Source organism: Pseudorca crassidens, chromosome 12, assembly GCF_039906515.1.
Source record: "Pseudorca crassidens isolate mPseCra1 chromosome 12, mPseCra1.hap1, whole genome shotgun sequence".
In the NCBI taxonomy this organism is placed as follows: Eukaryota; Metazoa; Chordata; class Mammalia; order Artiodactyla; family Delphinidae; genus Pseudorca; species Pseudorca crassidens.
Genome location: NC_090307.1, coordinates 85,923,267 through 85,948,061, shown reverse-complemented (window position 1 = coordinate 85,948,061; position 24,795 = coordinate 85,923,267). Strand labels below are relative to the sequence as shown.

Genomic DNA, 24,795 nt, shown 5'->3' with positions numbered 1-24,795 from the left:
ACGCTCCCACTGCAGGGGGCCCAGGTCCGATCCTTGGTCTGGGAACTAGATCCCGCATGTCACAATTAAGAGTCCACATGCCACAGCTAAGAGTCCACATGCCACAGCTAAGACCCAGCGCAGCCAAAATAAATAAATAAATAATTTTTAAAAAGAAAAGAAAAGAGATTCAGGGAGAGAGAGACAGACAGACAGAGGTGACGCCATGTTGCCTTCCCGGGAGGAGAATACCCATCACAAGCCCCACTCCCCACCCCCTCACTCTACCCCAGACCCTCTGACCGTCTCCGCTTTTCCCCCCTGAGTCAACCTCCTTCTAGCCCCGCTCCAGCCTCCATCCCACGTCTCAGTTTAAATGTCACTTCCTGGGGGTCATCTTCCCTGACTACCCACCCCCCAGACTAGTTCAGGTTCCCCCATTATCCACAGTCATAGCAACAAAGACCCTCCCTTCCTGACCTCCTCCTGGGTAATTTTGCTGTACACGTGAGAGTCCCACGTGCACACCCGTGCCTCCCCAGACCATGGGCTGGCTCCATGCGGTGAAGACCCCCTGCCTGGCCCATTGCCTCTCAGCCCCAGTGCCAGCATGGGGTGGGCGGGCGGTAGGCACCCAATGATACTGAATGAAGGAAAGGAAGCAAAGTAAAACTGCAGGCCAGTAACAAAGGGAGCCTTCTGTACTCCAGAGGAACAGCCACGCTAATCTTCATTACTCCTAATCTTCCTGCCTTAACACTTAATGATCTCTGCAAAGGGGATTGAGCATTACAGAAAGGAAGTGCTATTGAAAGAATTAAAGGATTATAAAATTGTCAAGACCTAAATGCTGGCTCATCGCTCTTAACATCCCAGTGGCCTAAACAAAGCCAGACTGTACTCCTCTGCATCCAAACTCATTAAACCCGAAGAAAAATCCCAAAGAGATCAAAGATTTAAATGTAAACACTATAAAAGTATTAAACTATAAAAGTACAGGATGAAACCATGGGGAAATTATTTTACAATCTTCCAGTTGCAAGGCCTTTTAAGTATGAGGTAATAGCGAAAGCCACAAAATAAAATATTGCTAGAAGCTGCCATGTAAAACTAATAATTTATACACGGCAAACACAGGCACGCACAAAAACCTCCTAAATAGTCAAATGGCTGATGACAAACTGGGAAAACTATTTGCAACTCGCATCATGAATAAAAGCTAGTCTCCCATTATATAAAAAGCCCACAGAAATGGATAAGAAAAAAAAAAAAGGCAACAGTAACAGCAATCCACAAGATAAATGGGCAAAGCACATAAACAGTTCACAGAAAATGAAATACACAGGACTTTGACACACATTCTTCACATATGAAATAAAGGCCCACCTCACTCAGCAAAAGGGGAAGGCACATTACAACGACACAAATACCATTTTTCATCTATAAAACAAGCAAAGGGTTTCCCTGGTGGCACAGTGGTTGAGAGTCTGCCTGCCAGTGCAGGGGACACGGGTTCGTGCCCCGGTCCGGGAAGATCCCACATGCCGCGGAGCGGCTGGGCCCGTGAGCCATGGCTGCTGAGCCTGCGCGTCCGGAGCCTGTGCTCCGCAACGGGAGAGGGCACGGCAGTGAGAGGCCCGCGTACCGCAAAAAAAAAAAAAAAAAAAAAAAAAAACAAGCAAAAAGCCAAGTGTTTAGTAGCGCCCTCTGTTGGTAAGGCCGTGGAAAAGCAGGTGCTCGCATGTATTGCCAGCGGGAGTGTAAATGCGTCCCACGCCTACGGGTGGGCATTAGGCAAGAGCTGCTGACGTTACAAACACACACACCTTGGAAGCCAGCAATTCCACTTCTGAAAATGTGTCCTTCCAGTGGACTTGTGCAGAGTGAAGACAGGGTTATTCTTTGCCACACTGTTTGTAAAGGCAAAAGACTGGAAATAAGCTAAAAATTCATAAATTGAGGTGGATTAAATAAATGACGGCACAGCCATCCAATGGATTATGATGAGCTCTTTTTAAATATTGAGGAAGTTCTCATATAACAACATGCAAAAGATCTCCAAGGTCTCAAGCAAAAACACTAAGGTGCAGAAAAATACGTATAGTATATTACCAATTATATTTTAAAAGGAAAGAAAAAAGGCTACGGAAGTATCCCTTGTTCTACAACCATTAGAGTCCAACGTCGGGAACTGAAGAGACACTTGTATATCTGGTTGCCTTGAACATGTACAAAAGCTGTCTGAATGGATATGTAAGTAATGAATGGCAACAGTTACCTGTCGGGTGGGTGGTGAGGGGAACTAAGCTGATGGCGGAGAGGTGAGAGGGGGCTTTTCATAGCACATCATTTTGATGTTGGAACCATGACCCTAGCTAATGTTTACATGGCACTGACTCTGTGCTCAACTCAGTTCTGAGAGCTCTTTACGTAATAGCTCACTGGAACCTCGTAACAACCCCGATGCCATGGGGACAGTTATTATCATCCACATTTTACAAACAAGGAAATTGCAGCACAGAGAGGTTAGGTGACTTATCGAAGGTCACACAGCCAGTAAGAAGCAAAGCCATGCATCAACATATTACCTGTTCCCAATAATTACAATTTTAAGAATTATTCCTTTTGGGCCATAGGCCACTTTCATTTTCTCAGGGGTGATGCAGGCACCCCATCTAACTGCAGGGGACACATATCAAACTCTCCATGTGGTCCCATGGAAATCCACTCTTGGATTAGATAAATACTCCTTCCAAACAAATACTCAAACATCCCTCCCAACTCTCTGCTCTCAGAACGCTTTTATGCTGCTGACCTGGGAGGAGTGCCCCAAGTCTGTATAACCAGTGGTTGGATGTTTCCTTTGGAAAGGTGCACGCTGAGGGTCTCTCCCACAGCTCAGTCTAAACTCCCAGCGCGTGCTACTGCAGTTTTAAAACGTCCATCCTTATACCTTCACTGCGATCACACTGCGAAGCTCTGAAATCATGACCTCTTGCTAAGAGCAGCAGCAGCTCCGGATGACCCCCCAGGAGTGACTAGGGCCCCTGCCCTGGAACTGGCTGAACGTTCTGTTCAATCCACATGTTCCACAAATGAGCCAACAGCCAGAGCACAACCCTTAGCAAAAGCGATGAGCTCCGAGAAGCAGCCCCACCCGCCAGGAACGCAGAACGCAGGGCAGCTCCCAGCCTGCAGACAGGAGTCTCTCTCACAGGAGACCTGACTGCGGGACCAGAAGGATGGAACCCCTTCTGAAAACGAGGCTGCGACGGGGAGTGAGGAGAGAGCCGAGGCTCCTGATGCAGGGACACGCGTGGGGGGCCTGGCAGCACGATGACGGGCGGGGGGTGGTGGAGGGGGCAGACGGGACACCGTTTCTTCCTGGCTTCCCTCACGGTGCTAAACTTACCAGCGAGAGCCACGAACGGTGCCCTGGGGGGACCACGCCCCGCGGGGGGAGGGGAGAAAGCGCCACACCAGACCCCTCTTCTAGACAGCAAATGGGCCCTCTGGCTGCGGGGGATGGAGTCATTTTACAGCCTGATTTGCAGAATGTCTGGGGCCACAGTAAAGACCCACTCTCCCAGGACTTCCCTGGCGGCCCAGTGGTTAGGGCTCAGCGCTTTCACTGCCAGGGCCCAGGTTTAACCCCTGGTCAGGGAACTAAGATCCCACAAGCCGCGCGGTGTGGCAAAAAAACAAAACCAAACAAACAAACAAAAGACACTACTCTCCCCACCTGTAAAAGGCCAGCATTTGGCTAGAAATGGATGCGGGCACACCCCATCCACTCTCAGCCTGTGACACGCCTAGCCTGCATCCAGGGCCCTGCCCCTTTTAGGGCAGACACTCCTCTGTCCTTCCCGCAAAGAGGACTGACTTACAAGGCTCCAGCTCTCCCACCAGCCCCTTCGGGAACCCAGCCTCCTTCTGTGAGTCAGCCTGGGTTCAAGGCCAGTGGGCCATGGTACCAACTGGCTGGGAGGCCTGAGGCAAGTCAGCTCACCTCCCTGGGCTCCACGTCCCTCAGCTGCGAATGAAGACGATGACAATCCCCACCACGGAAAGTGCCGGGCACAGCGGCCGGCACAGAAATGCCGAACAGCCATGATTATCTCATAATTACTGTCAGGAGTGACCCTGGTGGCCGAGCACGCTGTGGGGGGATGGCCAGCCGTTACCTGATCTCGGTCACGTCCGACTTGTCCAGTTTCTGCAGCTCCAGCTTGGCGGCCTCCAGGATGGGCATGACCTCGGCCAGGGCCGCCTCGGCCGCAGCCTTCTCCGCCGCGATGATCTTGTTTTGCTCCTCTATCTCCGTGGCTTTTTCCTCCGCCAGCTTCTTCTTTTCCTCCGCTATGGGGGGGAGGGGGAGGTCAGTGAAGCCCCTGGGGCATGGGGAGGACAGACCACCGCTCCCGAGCCAAAGCAGCGCAGCCCTCAAAGGTGGGCGCGGGGCGGAGGGGGCTGAATGAGCTTCGGCCAATATGGCGGCCTTGGGCGTTCCCACTGGGACAGAGGTCCTCACGGCGCCTGGGGTCCCCAACACAGGGACAGCTGCTGCGACTCGGACCCTCCTTGACTGGGTCCCCCTCCCCCCACCCCACTCCATCCCACAAGACAGCCTCCAGCCCTGCCTGGCCAGTGTTAGCTGAGGACATCAGAGTGCCCGCCCTGTTTTTCTGGCTGACAGACATCTCTCTGGTTCTTCATCAGCTTTTCCTACATTCATTCAGCCCAGCTCAAAAGCCACCCTCCCCTGAGGTCACTCTCAGTCTCGTGGCTCTGTTCATTTGCTTCATGACACTAATCACAGTCTGAAATTTCATCTGATCACTGGCTTGTTGATCGGCCCCACTCACTAGAAACGTAAGCATCTCCCCGACGGCTGTGACCCCAGCGTTTAGAACGAAGCTTGGCTCACAGTAGGTGTACTGGCTCGAATAGTGTCCCCCTCAAAATTCATGGCCACCCAGAACCTCAGAAAGTCACCTTATTTGGAAAGAGAGTCTTTGTAGATGTAATTAGTTAACACGAGGTCATACTGGGTTAGGGGAGGTCCTAAATCCAATGACTGTGTCCTTATAGAAGGCCATGTGAAGACACAGAGGGGGAAAGGTCACGTGACAATGGAGGGGCAGAGATGGGAGGGATGCGTCCACAATCCAAGGAGCGCCCAGGATCGCGGGCCACCACCAGAAGCTGGGAGAGGCCAGGAAGCATCCTCCCCTAGAGCCTGTGGAAGGAGCAGGGCCCTGCCAAGACCTTCACTTCAGACTCCTGTCCTCCAGAACCGTGAGAGAATAAATAAACGCCTGTTGTTTTAAGCCGCCCAGTTTGCGGTGCTTTGTTATGGCAGCCCCAGGAAAAGAACACAGTAGGTATTCAATCAACGTACGCTGAATTCAGCAGTCTCTCCCTGATGGGGCGTTCTCTCGGGACTCATCCTCACAAGTCCACAAGCAAGTGTTCAGGTTGGCTGATTCAAAATGTGAACTGCAGGAGAACGTCTAATGGATCCAGCCAGGGCTGGAACAAGCCCAACCCGGCAGCCCAGACTGCGGGTCAAGAGCAGACAGGGTGCCAAAGCCAAGTTGGGGTGCTGTGACCAGAGTAATGAAAAGTGGGTCCTGTGGATAGGGCCTGACACGATACGGCTGGAATTGAACTGAACCGAGGTCCTATGCAGAAGCGACACAAACGTGGGCTAGGAAGAGAATACCCAGAGGCAGGGAGGTTGAGTGGCTTCTGCAGAAATCCGAGGAGGAGCCGAGGAGGACACGCGTCAGAACATGGGATTCTGAGAGACGACAGAAACGGGAGTCCCAAGACCCAGGGAGAAGGAGGGTTAGGGGTCGTGGCAGAGCTGCAGCTTAGGAGTTGTCCTGTGTGAGAGTGGTGTAAAGTAAGCCAGTTCCAGGAATTCCCTGGCGGTCCAGTGGTTAAGACTCTGCACTCCCAATGCAGGGGGCCTGGGTTCGAGCACTGGTCGGGGAACTAGATCCCGCATGCATGCCGCAACTAAAAAAAAAAAAAAAAAAAAAAGATCCTGCATGCCGCAACAAAGATACCGTGTGCCGCAACTAAGACCCGGCACAAATAAATAAATAAAAAAAAAGAAAGCCAATTTCTTAGAGCAGGAGGGAACCAGACCAAGGGCAGCCGCCAGGCCAGGAAGATCAGGTGAGGGGCCCAAGAAAGGACCCGGAGACAGGCTCACCTTAGAACCAAGCAAGTCCCAAGTGAATGACGCTCAGGCCGAGGTCATCTAAACCGACCCAGTTCACTAGCTCATTGAGGGTAAAGAGATGACTTTTCCACATCCTGGCAAATCCTCAAGCTACCAGCTGTGGGTCCTGCCTATGGTAACGTCTTAGTGCCTATTATAGGGGGCTTGACGCTAAGTCAGAAAAAATAGCAATCCGAGGGTCAAAAGATGCCAGTTCCTACAAGTGGCTTCCCATCGATGTCCCCCAGTGAGCACTGTCCTGTTTGGGGTTTTTTTTGGTGGGGTGGGGCGTGGGGTGTCCCGACCCCCACAGTTGGACCCGCACTCACCTATGGCTGTATTGGTGGCGATCTCCTCCAGCAGAGCCTCGCAGGCAGCTGACTTCTCCGCCAGCACAATCTTCTGCTCGGCCAGCTTCTGGTTCAGCTCGTCCAGCTGGATGGTGGCCTCCTTCAGCTTGTCCAGCCCCCCCTCCAGACGCTTGCACTGAGCTGAGGAAAGGGAACACAGGTATTCACCCTCCAGGGGGCGCTGTTCCCAACACACCCAGACAAGCGTTCCAGTGCGATCCGTCCAAGTTGGGCTCACCGGAAAAAAAAAAAAATCATTTTCATGAGATGTCAAGCATCTATCAGTACCTCCATTGCCGTTTGGGGATGGCATCTTCCAAAATGAATGTATTTCTGAAAATAACCATTTGTTGGCAAACAACCAGAGCCAGAGCATTTTAAAAAAACATCGTCCAGCAGGGCATGTTGCTCTCATCAAATAGTATCTCTAATGCAATGAACATTTAGAGCTAAGAAAGTGCATGGCCCAGCACAGAAAAACAAAAATAAAAGCATGCCAGGCCCACACAGACGAATCACTCTGAAATGCAAAATCCAAAATGTGCTTTGCTTTGCCTCAATCCTGAGTGTGCCCAATCTTGCTAAGAAATGTCCGCTTAAGGAAAAGATCAGCTGTTGGATCTTTATTCGTAAGTAATAACAATTCCTGTTAACCGTCCCATTCCCAAGTCTTACCTATATTATACTGAGTTTTCTCATCCAGTAATTTCGAATACGTGTTAATAAAATCCAGGTAGTTCTTGGGAGTTACGTAGTTGCTGCGCCTCAGTTTCTGTAGAAATTGTTTACTGAATTCACCCACGGATTCGTGGACCAAAACAACGTGTTCTACCAGATCTTCCATATTTTCTACTGGGATCAGCAGATTAGTCCCTGAAGAGGAAGGAATGGAAAAGGGTGGCTCATAAAGAAAGGAAAGGAGCAGTTCCTCAAAAAGTTAAACATGGAATTCCCATGTGACCCAACAATTCCACTCCTAAGTTTGTACCCAAAAGAACTGAAAAATGGACACAAGGAGATTCTTGGACGCCAATGTTCTTAGCAGCACTATTCACAGTAGCCAAAAGTGGGAACCATGTCCAAGTGTCCATCAACAGATGGATGGATAAACAAAATATGGTCTGTCCATAAATGGAATATTATTCAGCCTCGAACAAGAAGGAAATTCTGACACACGCCACAACATGAATAAACTTGGAAAACACGCTAAGTAAAAGAAGCTAGACACAAAAGGACAAATGTTTCATGATTTGACTTACATGAAATATCTAGAGTTGGCAAATTCGTAGAGACAGAAAGTATATTAGAGGTTACCAGGGGTTGGGGGCAGGTCTGGGAGGACAAGCAGTGAGTGTTCAGTGGGGACAGAGTTCCAGTTTTAAAGATGAAAAAGGTTCTGGAGATGGATGGTGGTAGCAGTTGCACAACATGGTGAATGTAATTAGTGTAACAGAGCACACTTAAAATGGTTAAAAACCGTTAAAATGGCAAATTTTATACATTTTACCACAGTAAAATATGATATAAAAATGTTTTAATAGAAAAGAGCAGTTATCACTTGTCAGTGGCTTTTCTGGACCACAGTACTGATCCACGCTCTGGTAATTTCTCTAAGAACACAGAAAGCCAATTCTCTGTCCCTCCTGGTAGGAAGGCTAAGGCAGTGTAGTAGGAGGGGCTTGAGATTCCAGGAGAGAAATTTGCTCAGTGTCCCTGCTGTATCCCCTGTACCCAGCACATACTGGGCACAAGGTAGGTCTTCCTGTAAGTCTGCTGAAAGAATTAATCATCACTCCCGGTGCCAAAACCACATCACTTGGATTATCTCACAGATGGCAAAATACTTTCACCTCAAAGCAGAAAATGAAGGAAGGAAGTATGACCAAAAGCATGCATTCATCGAGATTCTGCACATTTGATCTTGAATTATACCAGGGAGTAGCAAACCACAGCCATGGGCCAATTTAACAGCACGCATGAAAAGCTTTGCCTCACAAATACCCATACTTATGGGTAAACCTACAGCCTGCAGGACAAATCCGGCCGACCACCTGTTTTTGTAAATAAAGTTTTATTGGCACACGACCACGCCCGTTCATTTACATATCGTCTAGGGCTGCTTTCCTGATGCGATGGTGGAATTGAGTAGTTGCAACAGAGACCATATGACCTGCAAAGCTGAAAATGTTTATCATCCGGTCATTTACAGAGAAAGTTTGCTGATCCCTGAGTTATATCATCAGGAAAGAGTCATTCTCTTAGCCCCCTTCCCCAAAAGACTGCGATCTGCCTCCCAAGGGGGACGAGTTGTTTATTTATTGAATACGTATTTATAAGGCTGGCGCTATTTACAAGGTCACCCAGTGTCATAAATCTGCTCCAGTTAGGTCCAGATGAAAAGTTCTTCCCTGAGGATAAACTGACTTGCTTTCTTATTTTGAAGATTAAAATTAATAGTCAAGGCCTCAGGGCTTGGAAACTGTACATCAAAATCAACATTGATGGATAATCAGTTTACCGAAAGGTCCTTCAGGCATCCTTGGGGTCAGGGGTCAGCACACTTTCTCTGTAAAGAGCCAGACAGTAAATATTTAGGCTGTGTGGGCCGTAGAGTCTCTGTGGCAATTACTCAGCTTTGTGATTGTAGCATAAAAGCAGCCGTAAGACAGTGTGTTTATTACGTGTGTGCCAATAAAACTGCATTTGCCAAGACAAGCCGTGGGCTGAATTTGGCCTTCAGGCCAGGGTTTGCTGACCCCTACTTTGGATGATACCGAATCAATTTTTATCCCATGTTGTCCTTGTAAATCCCCCGAAATCTCTTTGGACTAAAACACAATATAAATCAAAACACGCTAACAAACTCAAACACCATTCACGGCCATGGGGGTTAATGGTGACAGAATCTACTGGACCAAAATTCAGAGTCAGAAAAAGGATAACAAATTGCTTTGTTATACTGTTAACATGGTCCCCACGTTAGCTGTCACATACCTAAAAATGACTTAGCCACTGCGTGCAGAGCTTGGGAAGGCCAGGGTGTGAACCAGTCGATACCAGTGTTATTTACTAGACCTTGAAAAGAGAGAGAAACAAAAGAGATGATCGCTCTGCAACTCCGCGATGCTCGGGAACATGGATGCCGGCTTTGGTACCCAACACATTGGTGAATGAGCCGGGCGGGTCCAAAAATAATGATCAAGGGACTTCCCTGGCGGTCCAGTGGTTAGAACTCTGCGCTTCCAATGCAGGGGGCGCGGGCTCGACCCCTGGTCGGGGAACTAAGATCCCGCATGCCGCGCAGCCCGGCCAAAAATTTTTAAAAATAAGTAAATAAACAAAAATAATGATCAAAAGCAGGGTTTCTCAGCCTCGGCACTGTCGACACGTGGCCGGATAATCCTGTCTGGTGGGGCTGTCTGTGCACTGTGGGATGTTTGGCAGCCTCCTGGCCTCTATCAACTAGATACCAGTTGGATACGTGGCCGCCCCCCCAGAGTTGTGACAACCAAAAATGTCTCCAGGCATTGAGAAATGTCCCCCTGGGGGAGCAAAACGGCCTCCCTCTGCTCTAGGGCAGGTACTGCACCTTCCATGAGGCTGCCAGAATCTTCCCTGATGGAAGGGCACGGAGAGCTACACTGCACTCGCTATGGGCCTTGCACCTGAGACCGTGAGCATTCCCTCGTGTCAGAAGGATAACAGCCATCCAGCGGCAACACGAGAGCCTGTTGGCAGATGTGAGGGGCCGCTCGGGGCTCATCCGACATGGCAGGGCCCACATTTCAACCTAATGACCATGGCATGGGTCACTTTGCTGGTGGAACCTCATATGTCATTCCCTCCCTAAGGCACGTGCCCTGCTGAAGGGGGAAAATGGATTTGCAGGCTCTGCTCAAGGGCACCTGGGAAATTTCTGCAGCGGGTCCTCAGGGTGTCCCCCACCGGCGACATGCCCAGGACGATGTGCAGGTTATCCGCACTCTTGTTCACGAAGTACTGCCACGTGGACTCCTTGGCCGGGCCCATCCCTCGCTCCAAAGCCTCTTGTCCAATCTGACTGAGGATAGACTCCTTCTCCTCTTCTGGGAAAAGCGTGGGCACGATTCCTAGAAAACAAAGGCCAGGATTCTGTTTAAGTTCCAGGGTTATTATCTCTCGCGGCACTGAAATGGCAAGAAGCACTGCGTCACGAAAGGGCAGTGGATGCCGAGTCCAGAGCGCAGGGCTTGGGCCCCAACTCTGAGACCCAAGGCTCACTTGCCATGTGTGTGAATCCCCTTGAGCCTCAGTCGCCTCATCTGTGAAATGGAAATAACAAGTGCCTCCTGCTTACCTGGGCGCGTTATCGTGAGCATCAGAGCAGGGCTTCTCAGCTGGGGACAACTCTGCCCTTCCCAAGGGACATCTGGCGATGTCTGAAGGCATTTTTGGTTGTCCCAACGTGTGTGTGTGTGTGTGTGTGTGTGTGTGTTGCTGTGTGTGTGTGTGTTGTGGGGCGGCGGTACTAATGGCATCTGGAGGCCAGGGATGCTACTAAACATCCCATAATACCCAGGACAGCCTCCACAACAAAGAATGATCCCAGCCCTAATGTCATCGGTGCCAAGGAGGAGAGGCAAAGCCTTCATTCTGCAGCAAAGCATAAGAGCTTCAGAGCTATTTGCCCTCGATCCTTTGGGGTACTATTAAATGGACCCACCGGACCCTACTCAGTCTTCATAGAAAATACACCCCGAGCCCTGCAGTGGGGTTTACAGACAGAGAACAGGGCTGACATTGACACCCCGGATTACAAGTGTGTGACCCATGTATGAAAAGTCCGCTGCCAACCCAAGGACACGTGTGCTAAAGGCCACATCAATAGCCTAGACAGTAGGTGCCCCAGGCATTCGGGAGACGGGAAACTGGCACCGTCGAGGAGGCTTCTTGGAGGAGGGTGACCCTGCAAGGCACTAGAGCTAAAACTGGGGGGAAAGTTTCCTTGGTGGTGGACTTGAAAGTGGAGTTCTGTTGTTTTTGCCCCCAGCCCCCATGCATTCCCCCCGTTTCTTGTCATAGGTCTCTCTTTTCCTTTGGAGAATCACTTCTCATCCATTCTAAGTCTGGATGTGGTTTTGGGTAGTCATGACACTACCCCAGGCCTGACCAATCAGAACCCTGCATGACCCCAGCCAAAGTCATTGGCTCAGGGATGGGCATGTGATCTGAGCCAGCCAATGAGGGCCCTGCTAGGCACTTTGGCCACAACTCCTGGGAAAGAGAAACCCTCATTCACTGGACTAAGAAAGGAGGATGCAAGTCTGCAGCTTCTAGTGCCATTTTTTAAAACTACTTTGGGAAAACCCAAGAATGCAAATAAAAGAAAAACAGTAAAGCCAAGAGCGAGGGAGAGACCAGTTCCTGATGATATCATTTGAGCACCTGAATCCAACCTGGACTTTTTCAGTTCCAAGAATCAATACCATCTCCTTCATTTCTCCCTAATTTTACGTAAGCTTGTTTGGGTTGAGCTCCTGCCACTTGCAGCCATGGAGGCTGATAAAGAGATGGAGAGAGAGAGTGTACCAGGCATGGGCAAGATGCAGAGGCAGGATGCAAAGAGTACACCTGGAGAATGAGAAGAGAAAGGCGGCCAGGCTGCAGAGACAGGAGAAGTCAGTCCACGGAGACCCAGAGCAAAGAAAACACAAGTGCAGTGCGCAGAGAGTGGTACCTTAGGAGGAAGGGTAATACGGAGATGTGTGCAAAAAGTCAAGGTCAGACACGGCAAGGGTCTGGCTTAGATGGTAAAGGGAACACAAGGGAAGGGACAGGCTTTAGAGACAGAAAAGCATTCGCAAATGTGGGAGAGGCTAAGAGTCGACACGCTCCAAGGTTTAGACCTGATGAGAGTTATGGAATAACTAAACACATGGAGACGGGCAGGGGAGACGAGCCCCCTGAGGACGAGAAACAGCCAGATTGTGGCTCGTTGGGCTTTGGGGTTTCCGTTGGGTTTTTTCTTTTTTTGTTGTTCACTATTTGTACCATTTCAAATTAGTACAAAACATTTTTAGGGCGTCCCTGGTTGAGGATACTTCACACGTGTTATCACAACTCCTCGCTGGGGGACTGAGTGTATCCTGTGCGACACCCCAGGGAGGGGGCTCTGGAAGCCTGTGCCTGGCTCCCCCAGACTTTCCCCTTGCCGATCGTGCTGTGTGCCCTGTTGCTGTGATAACTCACAGCCGTGTGGACGACAAGATATAAAGAGGAACTTGCTCCTGGCTCTCCTCTGCGTTCTCTTGCTCTGGTTCATTCTTCCTCTTTGAATTCAGTCCCGGACTCGCTTTGCTTCTCACACTCTCCCCCGGGATGACTGCCCATCCCCAAGCTTTTAAAAACTACAGGCCAGTGACTCTGAAATTGACATCTCCACCCGAGGCCCTTCTTCTGAGCATCAGACTCATCTATCCTTGGAAATAGGGTCTTTACAGAAGTAATCAAGTTAAAATGAAGTCATTAAGGTAGGTCCTAATCCAATATGACTGGTGTCCTTCTAAAAGGTGGGTATTTGGACAAAGAGAAAGACACAGGGAGAACAACAAGAGAACACGAAGACAGAGATCGGGGTGATGCCTCTACGAGGCAAAGAAGGTCAAAGATTGGCAGCAAACTACCAGAAGCCAGGAGAGAAGCATGGGAGATTCTCCCTCAAAGCCCTCAGAAGGAACCAGCCCTGCCGATGCCCTGATCTCGGACTCCTGGCCTCCAGAACCGTGAGACAATAGACGTTTGCTGTCTATTGTACCCTTTTGTGGTACTCTGCTACAGCAGCCCTCGAAAACAAACACACTACCTAACAGCCGGTAGGTGTAGCGGACTCCACAAGCCCCACGGGACACAGGCCCGATCTGGTCTTCCCTTCCTGGTAAACGGAACCACTCATCACTCACTCAAGCCAGGAACCCGAGAATCACACTTGACACTCTCTTCCTCACCTCGTCCGGTCTATCCAAGTCCCATTGGCTCTACCTCCAAAATATCTCGAGAATCCACCAGTTCTCTCCGTTCCCACTGTCCCACCCTCGTCCAAGTCACTGTCACGTCTCACCTGCACCTGGGCAGCAGCTCCAAGCTGGCTGCCCTCTCGGGGTCTGATGCATCTCTAATCTAGTTCCCACAGGGCAGCCAGAGGGCTCTTTTAAAAATGGAAATCTGGGGACTTCCCTGGCGGTCCAGTGGTTAAGACTCTGCGCTTCCAAGGCAGGGAGCGTGGGTTCAATCCCTGGTCGGGGAACTAAGATCCCACATGCCATGCAGCATGGCCAAAAATAAAATAAAAAATAAAAATAAATAAAAATGTAAATCCGTACCACAGCACCGCACCCAGAATAAAATCTAGTCTCGGGCTTCCCTGGTGGCGCAGTGGTTGAGAGTCCGCCTGCCGATGCAGGGGACACGGGTTCATGCCCCAGTCCGGGAAGATCCCACATGCTGCGGAGCAGCTGGGCCCGTGAGCCACGGCGCTGAGCCCAGGCGTCCGGAGCCCGTGCTCCACAACGGGAGAGGCCACAGCAGTGAGAGGCCCACGTACCACAAAAAAAAAAAAAAAATCTATTCTCCTTTAAATGGCTCACAAGGCCCTGCGCGGTGTGGCCCCTTCACCTGGTTTGCATCCCGTCCACCAGCTCACCACGCTCCCACCGTACACACTGCACCCTTGGCCTGTGATGTGCCTACCCACCTGTGAGAGCCTGAATGATGCCTCCTCTGCAGGTAGGAAGTGCTTTAAAAAGGTAACGCTATCAGACAGCCTCCGCTGAAAGTTGAGCAGCGGAGACCAGCAATGCCCGTGCGAGACCAGCGTCCTGGTACCTGAGGTGAGCATGTTGTTGATGAGCTCCAGGAAACCCTCCTCGGCCACGTGGGCATCCGTGAGCAGGAAGATCATCATCTTGTTCTCAATGCCAAGTTTCAGGTAAAGGTTCTTCAGATCTTCCCGGAAACTGTTCTCAGAGTAGCCGCGGCTCAGAAGGATCTCAAACACCTGCCGACACGGAGCACAGCATCCCCGTGAGACCACCGGCCCTAGGGAGGGTGTCCAGGTAAGTGCAGAGGGAGAGGACAGCTCCAGGCAGCGCAGCTCGGGCTGAGCCACGATCAAAGAGGGACCAGTGACAGCAAATCTGGATGACCTGGGCCATTTTCACAAGATACGGTTGAGTGAGAAATGCAGGACACACAAAACTGACATCCCTTTTTGTCAAACAAACCACAGCGGACGTCCTGTGCGGGCGCACACGTGTGCGAGGTGAGAGCTTATGCAGGGAACAAGGCCTGCAAAAAGAGGGGTGGGGGTAATGCAAAGGACACCCTCAGTCATTAAAATGAGTCATTTGATGGGAGTTCCCTGGCAGTCCAGTGGTTAGGACCTGGCGCTTCCATCCCTGGTTGGGGAACTAAGATCCCGCAAGCCACGTGGGGTGGCCAAAAAAACAAAAGAGTCATTTGAGTTACTGGGAGGGAGGGACGGCAGAGGAGAGCCAAGCAACAGAGGAAATGCGTGTGGGTACAGTCACTGTGCGAACTCATTTAAAATGCGATAAACTGGGGGAAGATGTGTAAAAAAACCGAATAAGAAGCAATTTAAAAAATCTTAAATTCAAAAGTCCTATTACACACAAAATAGATAAAAATGGAAATAAGGACACAAATGTCAGCCAAGTCTTCCCTGTTCAAGCATTTCCTCCGGCTCACATGTGTAGAAGTTTAACTGCGACCAACGGTTTAGAAAAAGCTCAGATTTATGGAAACAGAAAGATCCCTCATTTCCTCCCTCCCCTCTACCTCTAGTGTCTCTCTCTCTCTCTCTCTCACACACACACACACACACACACACACAGAGCCTCTTTCACACTCACAGGTACTCACACATGCTCACACGCAGCCACTCACACACTTTCACACCCACACACGTTCACACTCACAGTCAACTCTCCAACACGCACTCAGTCGACACACTTCCATGTTCGTGGGTACACACACAGGTGCTCACCCATTTTCACACTCAAAGTCCCTCACACACATTCACACACGGTTACACACACGTGGACACCCGCACACCCTCTCACACAGTCACAGGCACAATCTCAGGGCAACATGGAAGCCCTCCAGCCACATATAATCAGGTCTCCAGTTCTACCTGCCGCCTGCAGACCCTGTTCATCCTCCCCGAGTGTAGCTTTCACTGCGCCCCCTCAACAGGTCCCGGCACCCCTGGCATGGACAGCTCTCCTGGTCCCCCTGCCCAACTGCCCCTCCACTTCCCAGGACACAGGGACGGCCCAGCACAGCCCACTCCTTCTCCACTTCCCTCTGACATCCTCTATGCCATTCTTCGAGCCCAAGATGCACAAGCACTACCTCAAAGGAAAATGCATCCATTTTTGTTTGTTTGTTTGTTTGTTTCTTGGTTTTGTTTTTCTGGACGTGCATCATGGCATGTGGGACTTTAGTTCCCCAACCAGGGATCAAACCTGCTCCCCCTGTAGTGGAAGCGCAGAGTCTTAACCACTGGACCACCAGGGAAGTCCCAAAAATGCATCAGTTTTACCTGGAATAATCAACAAAAAAGTCAGCTTGCCCAGAGGGTAACATTACATCCTACAGAAAAGTGTAGGAAACAATAGTAAAACAATTACATTTGAATAATGGATGATTTTGATTACATACTTTATCTAATTTTAAAGGTACATCAACCAAGTTAGTTTAGAAATACTTTCAACAAAAGGTTAGTATTTGTGAAATACTGCAAGCTAGATTCATTGAATTAACCGTGACTCCTCTTCTATATAAAGAGTTCTCACAAATCAATAAGCATATAAAGAGGCAACTCAAAAAAGGGAAAAGACAAATATCTAATGAACGTATAAAAAGATATTCAAACTGCACTATTAATTAAAGAAATAAATTCTCATTTGAACTATAATAGTTTTCACCCATAACCCTGGCAGATATCAGAATGACAATACCTGGTATTGGCAGAGTAGGGAGAAAAGGACATTGCTGGTAGCATAAATCAGTTTAGTCCTTTGTCGTGGGACTGATTGGTTGTTAATGAAGACATTTTAAAAAATAAACCAAATACAGTGAATAATAGAATGACACTGTAAACCCCACCCATCTTTAACATTTGCTAAAAACCCAAAAGTCATATTTGCTTCAAAACTATTTTTAACAAAGTTATGGATAAAATTAAAAATCCTTTGCTTCTCCTCTGAGCCTCCATCTCCAGGCTTTTTTTTTTTTTTTTTTTTTTGCCACACCGTGAGGCTTGCAGGATCTTAGTTCCCTGATCAGGGATCGAACCCACGCCCCAGCAGTGAAAGCACTGAGTCCTAACCACTGGACCGCCAGGGAATTCCCTAGGCCGTTTTTACTCCTGATTCAAGGAGGCACACTCCACCATGAATTCAGGTCCAACCTTTCTAATGTGAAATCTGGTGCCACAGATCAAAGGTCTTTTAAAAACATATACCCTTAAACCCTCCAGTTTCCCAATTTCAAAAGAAAATGTTTGCATGGAAAAAACTGATCGGTGTGCAAAGAACAAGAATGTTCATCACTGCACTGTTTATAATAACAAAACAAGGAAAAGGCTAAGTATCCACCAACAGAGAGGCTTATGTGTGGCATATCTACCCAAGGGAACATTGGGCAGTGTTTCAAAGGAAAATGCAAATATATAGCTATTGACTTTAAAAGATGTCAGTGATCTAGAGTTAAATGGAAAAAAACAGATTACAAAAGTTCCATATAGATGTTAATTATATAATATTGCAAAATTGTAATATTTCTAAATGTCTAACTAAAGAAGGATTTTTAATTAAAATATTGTACTACACATTCATCAAATTTGGATTCTGAAAGATGTCAAACGACAAGGGATGTTGACATGTTAAATGGAAAAGGTATATATTATTTTTATACTCTGAACAATATAATTTGAAAATAAAATTTTACAAGACCCTCTTAAGAAAAAGTTACATTAACCCATTGCTAATAATAAGTTAATATATTTGTAGACTCATAGGAAAATTCTGGAAGGATGTGCACCAAAATGTTACTTAGGAACCAACAGTGGTAATCCTTAGGTGATGAGATTACATGATCTTTATTTTCTTTAGATGTTTCTGCATTTTCCGAATAGCTGCAACGAGGACATATTACGTGTATATAGAGACCAGTGATCCCATAACAGCCGTGATCACTCTGTGATGATGATAATGATGCTGAGTTCAATCTGATTCCAGAAGACACGAGAAGACGAATAAGACAGTTTGTGCAAAAGGACACCTTCTAATGCTAGTAGAAGGATTACGGAAACCCAACAAGAGGTATCCCCTCCGAGGATGGATCAAAGGGATCCAGGGTAGGCATCAGGGGTAGCTGAGTGCCTGGTAATGACTGAGGCTGAATAACGACCCTGTTCTGCCCAGGAAAAGCAGGCACGCCAGGGGGCGGCGGGGGTGGGGGGGTGTCAAGGCACCTGGGGCTAGTTTTCAGCAAAAACAGAGACATTGAGGATAATGCAAGACCCTAGTAATGAACAGGATCGGATACCAGAGAACTAAGGACAGTGTGGGAGGGTGAGTTGTGGAGACGACTCCTCTTCAAAATTGATTCTCATTGCACGGTGCACGTCTCCACGGTGATGGGCCAGGCTGGCGAGTTAACCTGTGGGCACTGCAGGACTATCTGTAAGAGCCTAAGGACGGTGTGGAGAAACAGGACCCTTCATACAGTGCTGGGGGGATATAGAATGGTGAGGCCCTTTGGAAAACAATCTGGCAGTTTCTCAAATGAGTCAACAGAGAATTGCCGTTATGACCCAGCAACTCTGCTCTTAGGTATCCACCCAAGAGAAATGAAAACATATGTCCACACAGAATCTTGTACATGAATGCTTAGAGCAGTGTAGTTCATAATAGCCAAAAGGTGGAAATGACCCAAATGACTGTCAACAGATGAATGGATAAACGAAACGTGGGCTACCACACAGGGAACGTGATTCAGCCACAAAACGGAGTGAAGCACTGATACATAGATGAAGCTTGAAAACGTTATGCTAAACGCAAGGAGCTGCCACAAAAGACCACATGCTCTGATTCTATTTGTATGAAAATACAGGATAGGAAAGTCGAGAGAGACAGAAAGTAGAGTAGTGGTTTCCTAGGGCTGGGGGGTGGCTGGAAGGACAGGAAGAGAGAGGGCAACAGCTAAAGGGCTTGGGATTTCTTCTTGAGATGATGAAAATGTTCTAAAATTGAAAGTGGTAATGGTTTCACAACCTTGGGAACATATTTTTATAAAACTATTGAATTGTACACCTTACGTGGATGACCTGTATGGTCTGTGAAATGTATCTCAATAAAACTTTTTTTTTTTTTTAAAGATTCTAAGAATGTGCCAGAACCACGCATGCTGGTTGTGCTGATACATTGCCGACCCTCAACACTGGGTCCATGGAGGTGTAGGGCAACCCCTCCTCCACACGAGCACAGGTCACAGGTCACGGGATTTGCTCGTGTTTGACTTTCGAACTTGATTTGACAGATTCTTCATTCCAAATACAATACAATAGTTAGATGCTTCAAATATTCAGTTAAAATAATATCAACCCCCCCCCAACAAAAACACTTTATACTCTATGAAAACATCGTGTTATGGTCTGTTATAGATAGCTCAAATATTTGCAGGAACTACTAACTGTGGAAATTGGGATACCAAACCCATTTCTGGGGGGTGGGAGGGGAGCTCGGCTCACCTCATAGCCAGCTGTGAAGGCGGCCAGCCTGGCCAGAGACTGTTTCCCGGAGCCCCCGACCCCGACCAACAGGGCGTGGCCACGGTCCAGTCGAATGATGCGGTGCACACGGGTCAGGTGCTCCAAAGCATCGTCAAAGAGAACCAAGCTCATTTTGGTGTTGCTTTCATTATACTCTTCAAGAATTTCCTGAATTTTAGAAAAAGAAATAATTTTCTTTAAGAATCACTGGTTTTTAAGAGACAGACTCTCTCCTTTTGTGCCAGAGTGACTAAGAACAGAGGAGAGATTTTTCTGAATGTCTATAATTGCTGAAATTATTCAATCATTCAGGTTTAAGAGACTAGCTTTTACGATCAAGATTCCGATCTGCTGGTCTGTGACTGGCCAGCAGCGAGACAACGCTAGTTACAAGGTTCGACTCATGAATTAAGATGAAGATGAATATTAGGGGGGCAGATGAGTGGTTCCCAAAGCTGGCTGTGCATCAGAACCCTGGCACCCTTCATGGGCTTGATGAAGGGAAACGCACAAAGATGGGCCCCAGGGGTCTGTGTGTTGAACAAATTCATCAGATCATTCCCACGCACCACTGGACATGGACACCACTGGATCAGACACAAGCCCACATCCTGAACCAAGAGACAGAGGCATGGGTGCCCTTCCTAGCTCCACCTCCTGGGCACCCATGCAATGCGCTCCCGGAAGAGGTGAGCCGTGTCCGCACCTGGAACAAAGCCTTGGCTGCCTCATAGTCCTGAATGTCTTCATAAATACGCGTCTCCTCTTCGTGCAGAGCCATCCGGAAGTCTCCAAACAGGATGGGGTCCCTCATCACCACCTCCGCGTCATCCTTAAAATGTTCCGTGACCAAGCTGCCTATGTGCTCTTCAACCTGACAATACAAGACCACTTCAGGAAGCCAAACTCAACGCCACGGACGTGCTAAGACTTGTCAGAAAAAGAGTGTATGCTAGGATTATCTGAAGTAATTTGCATTCGATTTTTTTCCCCATTGGCTGCAAGGTACTTAATAATCCACCCTACTTTACCTGTTGACTCTCATTATTAGTCTCTATTTTTCTGCAGTGTCCCATACAAAAAACACATTGAAAAAAAATACATTGGGTTTTTTTTGATTTGTACTTTTTCTTTTCACCCAGAGAAGAATTTTGTGGTTAGAGTACTTTTTTGCATTTGCTGGTCCATATTCAATGTACTGACCAGTTGCTTGTCTGTTTCATCGATTAACCGGTCGTGGAAGACTCTCAGACACTCGTTCCTCCAGACTCTCACCATCTGGGTCACCGTCTGGAACCTACAGGATGGAAGGGGCAAAACCAGCCACAAAGTTATCTAGAGAAGAGCAGGCTGAATGCTACTATTTTCAGATGGGTACACAGGGTGCAGAAAAGGAGAACACTCCCATAGCCTTTTTCCCCCCTGGTTTCACATTAATTGAAATTTAAAGCAAGCTAACAATTTAATTGTAAAGACCGTAACGTTGTCATTCATAACTTATCCTGCTGCACGGAAGAAAAAGAACATTGTCTATAAGTGACATAAATGACCTGAGAACCTGACAGGACTCCTACTTACTGGAATTTATGAATTTAAAATCAGCAGCAGAGCCACTGGCAGCTCCTTTTTCTAAGAACCAACTGACCCCAGTTCCGGGTTTTTTTCTGGTTTCTGGCAACGAGCTCTCACTCCACCCTAAACACCTAGAGCTGCTCTCTCTGGAACTGCCATTCTGAAACCTTCAAGGGCACCCAGGAGTCAGTGTGGGTACGGGGAAAGTTCCTAATTCATTTTCCAATATTTTGTGGATTCATAACATGAATCCGCGAAATTGGAGGATCCCTGCAAACCTACATAGATGGAAGTTTACATTAATGTAAACACACAGATACGTCCAGCTTTCATGAGTCAACCTCTAGACCCAGACTTAAATCCCTTCTGTCCTCCATGCCTAACTTCTCCCAAAGACACATATATTGATAATAGAACCAGTTAGCAACTGACAACAATTCAGGTGTATGAAGGAAAGGCTCCACGCGGGCCAATTTCACCTTTAGAACTGAGAACAAATGGTTGTCACAGCAGTCCTACCACGGGGTTGAACACACCTGTCCACACGGCCACACACCTGCCTCTCCTGGCTCCACCTGCCTTCAACTCAAGGGCTCAAGAGGCATCAGGTCTTAACCAAGCATTTGACTCTGTTCTTTGTTTAACGTAAACAGAAAGACACTGGGTAATTAATTGACACATGGATTCACACCACATTCCTTGATAGCTCCTCTGTCTTAAAAGAATAAGAAAACCCATCGTACCGATGGGACACATTTTAGTGAGAGAAAACAAACTCACCGTTCTGGCTTAGTGAGGACAAGACCGTTAAAAACCCGCGAGAGATCTCGAAGGTTAAAGATGTAGTGGAACTTGGATGGGGTGGGCAGTAGATCCTGAACAATGTTTTTGTAAAGTGCCAAAGTGCAGGATGTCAGCTTGTCACTTACAGCCACAATGCTCTCATGAAATACCTACAGAATGAAAAGACACCCCCCAAGTGTCTATCAGTGAATGAATGGATAAGCAAAATGTGGTCCATCCATACCATGGAATATGACTGGGCCATAGAAAAGAACGAAGCACTGACACCTGCTACACTGATGGATGAACCTTGAAAACATGATACTCAGTGAAAGAAACCAAACACAGAAGGCCACATATTGTATGATTCCATCAATGGGAAATTTCCAGAATAGTTGTACAACATTGTGAATGTACTAAATGCCGCTGAACTGTATACTTTAAAATGGTTTTAACAGCTAATCTTATGTTGCATGAATTTTACCATAATTTTTTGAGAGGAGGTAAGAAAACAATTAAAGAAATAGAGAAACTAATCATCTGATCTGCTTTTGTTTCCCTAGATTTTCTCATTAACTGACAAATCAACGTGATATGAAACCAAAGCCCCAAACCAGCCCTCAGTTTGAGGTTGATTTGACTAGCACAGACCTCACTGTTTTGGAAGCGAATGGCTTAACGTAGGGCATGAACACGCCAGGTGACCACTGATCCCACACCTTTATGTTTCCTGCCTGGCCCTTCAGGACTTTAAGTGTGCAAGCCTGCTTTAGAAGGCAAATGCCAGGATCAGAAGGTCATTATTTAAATGAACGGGTTCCATTCATGGGGGTCACGTAAATCACAACGATAACAGCAATAACTAGTATCTAGTGAGTATCGGACATGTGCTGGGCACTGTGCCACACACTTTACATGCATTTTGTCCTTTCATTCTCCCAAACCCTAAGTGAGGGGTACCAGAATTATCTCCCTGTTCCGGAGGAGGATGGGGACTAAAAGCTCTCAAGGGACTTGCCCAAGGAGCAGAATGGGGACTGACTCCAGAGCCCAATTCCTCTAGTTGGTTCCAAGTCCTCTAGTTGGTTCACTGCTGTCACTCAAGGTGGCCTAGGTAACTCAGGGCCACATCACAACTTCCATGGGACCCAGGCACCTTCATGGGTCCCTTCCTCCATAAAAATACATTACTTATATATCTTATTATATATATTATATTCTTTATATATATTATATAAATATATTACATGTTATTTCTAGAAAACTATATTTATACATTATTTTATTTAATTATAATTAAATATATTATCTTACATATATATTATGACTGCCTTGGTAGAAAGATGAATATGATGCAGGCTGAATTATATTGATTCCTTTCTTCTGGTTTTGAAAGAAATGAAAACATGTTCACGGTCCCCTAGAAGCACCGTGGGCTGTAGGCATTGTGTTTGCTGTGCCAGATGCACACGTTGCTACCACGTTTCTACCCAACACATGGCCCTCCGGTTTAGACTTCTAATTAAAATCAAATTACCGAGGTATGGCCTTTGAGGATGGAGGAATAAATTAAGTGCAAAGACTCCTCTGAAGGAAATGGAACGTTGAAGACACTGAACAGCGAAATAAATCTCGGGTCGACTTCGTTGCGGCCTCCCCCCGCTTTCCCCATCGCGGCAATAAAGCCACAGTCTCGGATGCTTTTACAGTTCAGTTCCTTCCCCCGGTCGTACAGGTAGCCTTTGTCCAACAGCAGTTTCAGCAGGGCGATCGGCTGCTGTGTGCCATATTCGTCCACCTTGATTTTTTTTTTTTTAAAGAAAAGGAAGAACAGTGGTATCATAAAGCAGAACTCAGCAACGCCTCTGCTGCCCACCTAAACTAAATCTCATCTCTCCTCTCGCTCTCTCGGAGCGCTCTGGCTTGAGTTTCATTGGGCTTCTCAGAGTTTGCAGTTCTATATACTCATGTGTAGTTTTTTAGAAATCTGTGTCCCTGTCTAGACTGTAAGCTCCCTGAGGGCAGGAACTATATACGTTTTGCTCATCACTTCACAGCACCAGTCCCATAGGAGGTGCTCAATAAATATATCAGTTGGATGGATGGATGGAAAAACAAGTGTGTGGATGGCTGGCTGGATGCAAAGATAGACAGAGGCAAAGATGGATGCACAGATGCATGGATGGATGGATGGATCCTGGCTTTGCAAACAGTCCATCTGGAAGACAGATATTTCAGGGGAAACATGGTTCTGCAGAAAAGATATAAATCTATATCCCAGTGCTAAGAAAACTGTGCACCTCTCAGGCTCTGGCCCCAGAAACACACCCATTGTGCACACTAAAGTTCCCTTTCCTTGGTAAAGCCAGAGGAATCCTGAGGAAGCGCCTGCCCCCATGCTTCCCGAAGCCCATGCTTTCGGGCCGAGAGCAGCATTACTGCCCGAAGTACAGCTCATTTGGAAATCTCTCGCTCAAACATATGCTGAATATAGTTCAGAGGCTGCCGTGCTACCTACTTCCCTCCTTTGAGAAACTACGGAACACAATCTAAGGAAAGGGTCTCTCTGGTTAAGAAGACACTTCCTGTCACACTGTCCCTTAAGCTGACTCCTCGTAACCTGGGCCCTGCAGACATTGTGCAGAATAAAGACAGGCGTTCTCACGCTCACCCACTCCACGCACACACACGGCCACACAAACACAGCACACTGCCCCGCCCCTGCCGTTAACCCCACCAACCTTTGGCATGTTCATGTCATCCATGAACACCAGGAGGCGTTTCCCCATGGGTGGGCCGTACGTGTCTTTGGTTCGTTTTTCCACGCTGGCTTCTAAATTTCTTTGGATATCCATGGACGTGGTGCGGGAGGAGAAACTGACCATTAACACAATCTGAAACAGAAAGAGATTATTCCAAAGGTGGTCTTTTTTTTCACAGTACCTGCAGGGAATGTTTGATCGTAAGCTAGCATCTCTTTTGCAAATTCGTTGGTATCTGAACTAACTTTTTTATAACCCAACGTGAGTCTGAACTTCATTCTATCT

At 47.7% G+C, this 24,795-nt stretch overlaps 1 protein-coding gene across 2 annotated transcripts in view; it reads right to left on the bottom strand.

Moving 5' to 3' along the window:
- Positions 1-24,795, bottom strand: part of DNAH10 (dynein axonemal heavy chain 10) — a 147,671-nt gene that overhangs the window by 24,353 nt on the left and 98,523 nt on the right. For both annotated transcript variants that reach the window (XM_067701117.1, XM_067701116.1), the window contains exons 46-57: positions 24,490-24,642; positions 23,286-23,546; positions 21,746-21,918; positions 20,597-20,690; positions 20,100-20,267; positions 19,373-19,561; positions 14,422-14,593; positions 10,467-10,670; positions 9,556-9,636; positions 7,237-7,434; positions 6,541-6,702; positions 4,164-4,338 (exon numbers count right to left, since the gene is read on the bottom strand). In XM_067701117.1, the coding sequence (XP_067557218.1) occupies positions 4,164-4,338; positions 6,541-6,702; positions 7,237-7,434; positions 9,556-9,636; positions 10,467-10,670; positions 14,422-14,593; positions 19,373-19,561; positions 20,100-20,267; positions 20,597-20,690; positions 21,746-21,918; positions 23,286-23,546; positions 24,490-24,642 (2,030 nt within the window). The remainder of the gene's footprint in view (positions 1-4,163; positions 4,339-6,540; positions 6,703-7,236; positions 7,435-9,555; positions 9,637-10,466; positions 10,671-14,421; positions 14,594-19,372; positions 19,562-20,099; positions 20,268-20,596; positions 20,691-21,745; positions 21,919-23,285; positions 23,547-24,489; positions 24,643-24,795) is intronic.